Genomic DNA, 6,334 nt, shown 5'->3' with positions numbered 1-6,334 from the left:
ATCTGTTTGTTAGATTGCCACTGTATGAACCATCTGTAAAAACCATCTGTATGAACCATCTGTATGAGGTTGTCATCTGTTTGTTAGATTGGCACTGTATGAACCATCTGTAATAACCATCTGTATGAGGTTGTCATATGTTTGTTAGATTGGCACTGTATGAACCATCTGTAATAACCATCTGTATTAACCATCTGTATGAGGTTGTCATCTGTTTGTTAGATTGGCACTGTATGAACCATCTGTAATAACCATCTGTATGAACCATCTGTAAGAACCATCTGTATGAGTTGTCATCTGTTTGTTAGATTGCCACTGTATGAACCATCTGTAAGAGGTTGTCATCTGTTTGTTAGATTGCCACTGTATGAACCATCTGTAAAAACCATCTGTATGAACCATCTGTAAGAACCATCTGTATGAGGTTGTCATCTGTTTGTTAGATTGCCACTGTATGAACCATCTGTATGAACCATCTGTATTAACCATCTGTATTAACCATCTGTATCTGTTTGTTAGATTGCCACTGTATGAACCATCTGTAATAACCATCTGTATGAACCATCTGTATGAGGTTGTCATCTGTTTGTTAGATTGGCACTGTATGAACCATCTGTAAGAACCATCTGTATGAACCATCTGTATGAGGTTGTCATCTGTTTGTTAGATTGGCACTGTATGAACCATCTGTAATAACCATCTGTATGAACCATCTGTAAGAACCATCTGTATGAGTTGTCATCTGTTTGTTAGATTGCCACTGTATGAACCATCTGTAATAACCATCTGTATGAGGTTGTCATCTGTTTGTTAGATTGCCACTGTATGAACCATCTGTAATAACCATCTGTATGAACCATCTGTATGAGGTTGTCATCTGTTTGTTAGATTGCCACTGTATGAACCATCTGTAATAGCCATCTGTATGAACCATCTGTATGAGGTTGTCATCTGTTTGTTAGATTGCCACTGTATGAACCATCTGTAATAGCCATCTGTATGAACCATCTGTATGAGGTTGTCATCTGTTTGTTAGATTGTCACTGTATTAACCATCTGTATGAGGTTGTCATCTGTTTGTTAGATTGCCACTGTATGAACCATCTGTAATAACCATCTGTATGAGGTTGTCATCTGTTTGTTAGATTGTCACTGTATGAACCATCTGTAATAACCATCTGTATGAGGTTGTCATCTGTTTGTTAGATTGCCACTGTATGAACCATCTGTAATAACCATCTGTATTAACCATCTGTATGAGGTTGTCATCTGTTTGTTAGATTGCCACTGTATGAACCATCTGTATGAGGTTGTCATCTGTTTGTTAGATTGCCACTGTATTAACCATCTGTAAGAACCATCTGTATGAACCATCTGTTTGTTAGATTGCCACTGTATTAACCATCTGTAAGAACCATCTGTAATAGCCATCTGTATAACCATCTGTATGAGTTTGTCATCTGTTTGTTAGATTGTCTTTCCTGGATAAATTGGATCACCTCAAAGATGATGTTGACAAGACAGACATGGGACCCACCTTAACAATGGAAATAAACACATGCAGGCATCTCAACCTGACCCTGTGCCAAAGAACTTCAAGGTAACCTGTCTAAATGACTGCCACTCACATCTGCAGCCATGAAAGGCTCAACAACACCATCATCCCATAAACCCTAGACCCACTCCAATTCATCATCGCGACAACCTATAGGGAGGAGGTCATTGACCGGACAGTGTGGTGCCAGGACAACAACCTCTCCCCCAACGTCAGCAAGACAAAGGAACTGATCGTGGACTACAGGGAAAAGGTTGGCTGAACAGGCCCCCATTAACATTGACGGAGCTGTAGTGGAGCAGGTCGAGAGCTTCAAGTTCCTTGGTCTCCACATCACCAACAAACTAACATGGTCCAAACACACCAAGACAGTTGTGAAGATGGCACGACAACGCCTCTTCCCCCTCAGGAGACTGAACAGATTTGTAATGGGCCCTCATATCTTCAAAAGGTTATACAGCTGCACCATTGAGAGCATCTTGACTGGCTGCATCACCGCCTGGTATGGCAACTGCTCAGCATCCGATCGTAAGGCGCTACAGGGGGTAGTGCGTACAGTCCACTACATCACTGGGGCCAAGCTTTTTTAATTTTCAAATTTAACCTTTTTTTTAACTTAGCAAGTCAGTTAAGAAAAAAATCTTATTTACAACGACGGCCTACCAAAAGTCCTCCTGCGGGGACAGGGCTGGGATTAAAAATTATACATTTTAATATAGGACAAAACACACATCACGACAAGAGAGACCTAAGACAGCAACATAGCATGGTAGCAACACAACATGACAACAACATGGATGAAACACAACATGGCAACAGCACAACATGGTAGCAACACAAAACATGGTACAAACATTATTGGGCACAGACAACAGCACAAAGGGCAAGAAGGTAGAGACAACAATTACATCACGTGAAGCAGACACAACTGTCAGTAAGTGTCCATGATTGAGTCTTTGAATGAAGAGATGGAGATAAAACTGTCCAGTTTGAGTGTTGCAGCTCGTTCCAGTCGCCAGCTGCAGCGAACTGAAAAGAGGAGCGACCCAGGGATGTGTGTGCTTTGAGGACCTTTAACAGAATGTGACTGGCAGAACGGGTGTTGTATGTGAAGGATGAGGGCTGCAGTAGATATCTCAGATAGGGGCGGGTGACGCCTGACAGGGAGCTTCCTGCCATCCAGGACCTCTATACCAGGCGGTGTCAGAGGGCCCCTAAAAAATGTCAAAGACTCCAGTCACCCTCGTTGTAGACTGTTCGCTCTGCTACCGCACGGCAAGCGGTACCGGAGCACCAAGTCTAGGGTCCAAAAGGCTCCTTAATAATAAAAACAATAAGTTGTACTTTTATTTATCTAGGCAAGTCAATTTAAGAACAAATTCTATTTACAATGATGGCCTACCCAGGCCAAATCCAGACGGACACTGGGCCAATTGTACGCCACCCAATCACAGCTGGATGTGATGCAGCCTGGATTTGAACCAGGTACTGCAGTGTTTTAGACCACTGCGCCAATCCAGAAGCTTAACAGCTTCAAGCCATAAGACTGCTGAGCAATTAATCAAATGAAGCTCCTCCCCTTTGTTTTTACACTGCTGCTACTCTGTTTATCTATGCAGTGTCACTTTAGCCCTACCTACATATTACGTCGACTAACCTGTACATAGCCTCGTTAATTGTTATTGCATTTTTTATTTTTAAATTTAGTTTATTTAGTAAATCTTTTCTTAACTCTATTTCTTTGACTGTATTGTTGGTGAAGGGCCTGTTAGTAAGCATTACACGGTAAAGTCGACACCTGTTGTATTCGACGAATGTGACAATTACAAATGAGATTTTTGATTTGAAAAGCTTCACGTAAGCAAAATAGCAATTCAAGTTTTTGTTGACCGACTTCGACACTCAATAGCTACGTTTCCATTAAACGTGTCCAGTGATTTTTTTTTGTCGAGATTTATAAAGTTTGCATAGAAAATAGACGCGGACAATTGCCCGCTAGGGTGCGTTTCCATTGAACAATCTTGAATCAATAAAAAATAGCTGGACGTAATGACATACACCTAAAACGGAAAACCAAGTGTGAAGAAAGTGAAGTTAGCGGTTGAAGTGTTTTCATTACCTATTTAGGAAAATTGCGTAAAAATATATGCGTGACAGCCTGTATGCCTTCCCACCTACCGGTTTCATGTCTCCGGTAGCCGGTGAAAGACAGCATGGATACAATACAATAATTGACGAATATTTACCATATTCTAATCATTCTCATGTGCGACGCATCGCCACGGTCCCTGTCATGCTGTAATTTACACTCCAGTAGATCTGGTATAATTGGGTGGTGAAACTTGCCAGCCAACTAGAAAAGGAAGGCGAAGCAATTCAGGACAATCCTTGTCCATCAAATAAAGATGATTTTTATAGTTGTGAAAATGTATTTTGCGGTAGGCATTTAGAATTAAATGTGGAGTGGAGTTTCTAGTTACGTGATAACCTTCATACTGTACTTTCAAACATTTTCGGCAATCATAATTTATTAGAAAAACACCGTTTGTCATTTGTCTCAAAGTTTGACTAAATAAAAATCCACTCCTGTCAAATGGATACACATACAGGTCTCCTATCTGCCGTTTCCATTACACACGTCGCAATGTTTATTTAGCGACATTGTTTTTGTCGAATACATATGGGTCAATGGAAACCTGCCATACAAAAAAATCCTAACATAGTGGGTTTATTTTCGCCTCTTCCTCTCTGATCATTTTGTTGAGTTCAGAAGACTGCGGTGGCTGCAGTAACTCGTGATAAAACCGGAAGAGGAAACGTAGCGTTTTACAGTCCGGCCACGTTGATCTTTCCATCTCGTCCCAGTTTCACTGCTCGTTCGCTGCTTTCTAATCCGCCTATTTAAATGCCACCGTAGCAACGACGGTGATTGACAGCTGGACATATCCACTCGGGGACCTCACTATCTTTCGCGGTCGTGTAAACCAACCAATATCTTTCTCCTGATTTCACAGAGCATTTATATTGGTCCAGCGATTACTATTTTAACCAATGATGTTTTAACCAGAGGACGCGCCACTAGAAACCTTCTGACGTCACCCGGTGCTTTCCCTTGTGTTGGCCGTGACGGCGCATGCGTAGACTCTACCTTGATTTTTGACGGATAGGCGCTTGTCCAATCAGGTTCAGTGTTTGGGGGGGGGCCGGTCCGGACCACGGAAATGTTTTTTTGAGCGACAAAGGTTTCGTGCAATCGGGTTCTGCTTAGTACACGACTTGTGCAGATTGATGGTGCAGGTGTGCAATCGGCTTTCTATGCTTGTCATTTTCTGTTTAGTTGCTACTTGTCTGTCCTATTGCTGTGTGGAGACGGGGAGGGAGTAGCGTTACTAAGGCCAGTCTTGTGTCAGGTATAAGGGAATAACAGTATGGTGCCTTAACGGTGGTTTGTTTACCTAGCGAAGGAAATGACTTCGAAGAAAGAACAACTCTTATCTACATTTACTTGTACAAAACCTACTCTGCTATTTTTTAATTTTTACTTTTACTCTGGGCTTGGCATGTAAATAGTCTATGTACTGATGTGCCATTGTTACAAATGGAAAGGGAGTTTCACTTTGGGAACGTGAGCATATCCCTAGTGCTCATGTTGTTTTTGAGGGCTCTGACTGGGACGTCTCCAACTCTAAGCTTTACCTCCGGGAGAGAGCCTCAAACCGCAGCCGCTCTGGGGTCACACAGAGCCGGGGAAGATGGAAACGAAGGGGTGTTGGTGGAACGGGGCTTGGAAAGTATCGGCGGTCCTCTTCCGGGTGTTATCGGAGACGTGACCGTGGAGGATCATGATGATGAGAGCGGGGCGACCGGGAACGGAGAGGAGTCGTACGGAGAAAGTGACGGAAACATCAGACCGAAACGGTGAGAACCCATGTTTAGTACTTAACAACTTATAGCGGTTTGTGGTGAGACCACTGCAACTGGCAAACTGTTGAAACCACAATGATTTCCCAACGAGGTGGTTCATCAACTCAGACAGTTATTGTCTTGTTCTGTTGCAATGGTCGCCTGCTCCCAGTTTGAGAGGAGGGGGAGACAATTGGTGCGCAAACAATGTAACTAAACAGTTCTTTACTCCCAAGTTTGTTTCTGTTGGATGTAATAGCTACGAACTCGTTCTCAGTAATCTTTGGTACATTGTTCTCTTAATAGTGGTCACTCATAACGTTTATGTGGCAAATGTATTTGAAAATGAAGCGATTTGTTGCTTTGCATCTGCTGATTCTGCTTGAGTGCAGCAACAGAACGAGAGCTGTCATCAAACCCAAAGTGTCACACGCTCCGTTATTCTCCAAACCTCTTCCATCATTAAAGTGTATCTGGCTGGCACCCGGACAAACCACTGGGCAAGAACTGGTTGAATCAGGTGGTTTCCACGTAATTTCAACCCCTCCAAATCTATGTGAGGACTTTGAATCAACGTGGAAAACTAATTGGATTTACAAAAAGGGCATTCTGTATTGTTTTCACCCCAAAACATTGTTTACAAGTCAAATCAAGTCAAGTCAAATTTATTTATATAGCCCTTCGTACATCAGCTGATATCTCAAAGTGCTGTACAGAAACCCAGCCTAAAACACCAAACAGCAAGCAATGCAGGTGTAGAAGTTTACCCCTTTTTCTCCCCAATGTCGTGGTTTCCAATTGGTAGTTACAGTCTTGTCCCATCGCTGCAACTCCCGTACGGACTCGGGAGAGGCGAAGGTCGAGAGCCATGCCTCC

At 42.6% G+C, this 6,334-nt stretch overlaps 1 protein-coding gene across 1 annotated transcript in view; it reads left to right on the top strand.

The window, feature by feature from the left end:
* The first annotated feature begins 4,815 nt into the window (after positions 1-4,815).
* Positions 4,816-6,334, top strand: part of eif2ak3 (eukaryotic translation initiation factor 2-alpha kinase 3) — a 101,608-nt gene continuing 100,089 nt past the window's right edge. The window contains 1 exon segment of the mRNA XM_065025976.1: positions 4,816-5,473. Within this exon segment, the coding sequence (XP_064882048.1) occupies positions 5,154-5,473 (320 nt within the window). The 5' untranslated portion in view covers positions 4,816-5,153.

The sequence above is a fragment of the Oncorhynchus nerka genome, linkage group LG12 (assembly GCF_034236695.1).
Source record: "Oncorhynchus nerka isolate Pitt River linkage group LG12, Oner_Uvic_2.0, whole genome shotgun sequence".
Classification (NCBI taxonomy): domain Eukaryota; kingdom Metazoa; phylum Chordata; class Actinopteri; order Salmoniformes; family Salmonidae; genus Oncorhynchus; species Oncorhynchus nerka.
The sequence above is the reverse complement of the archived record's forward strand: the minus strand, read 5'-3'. Positions and strand labels throughout refer to the sequence as shown.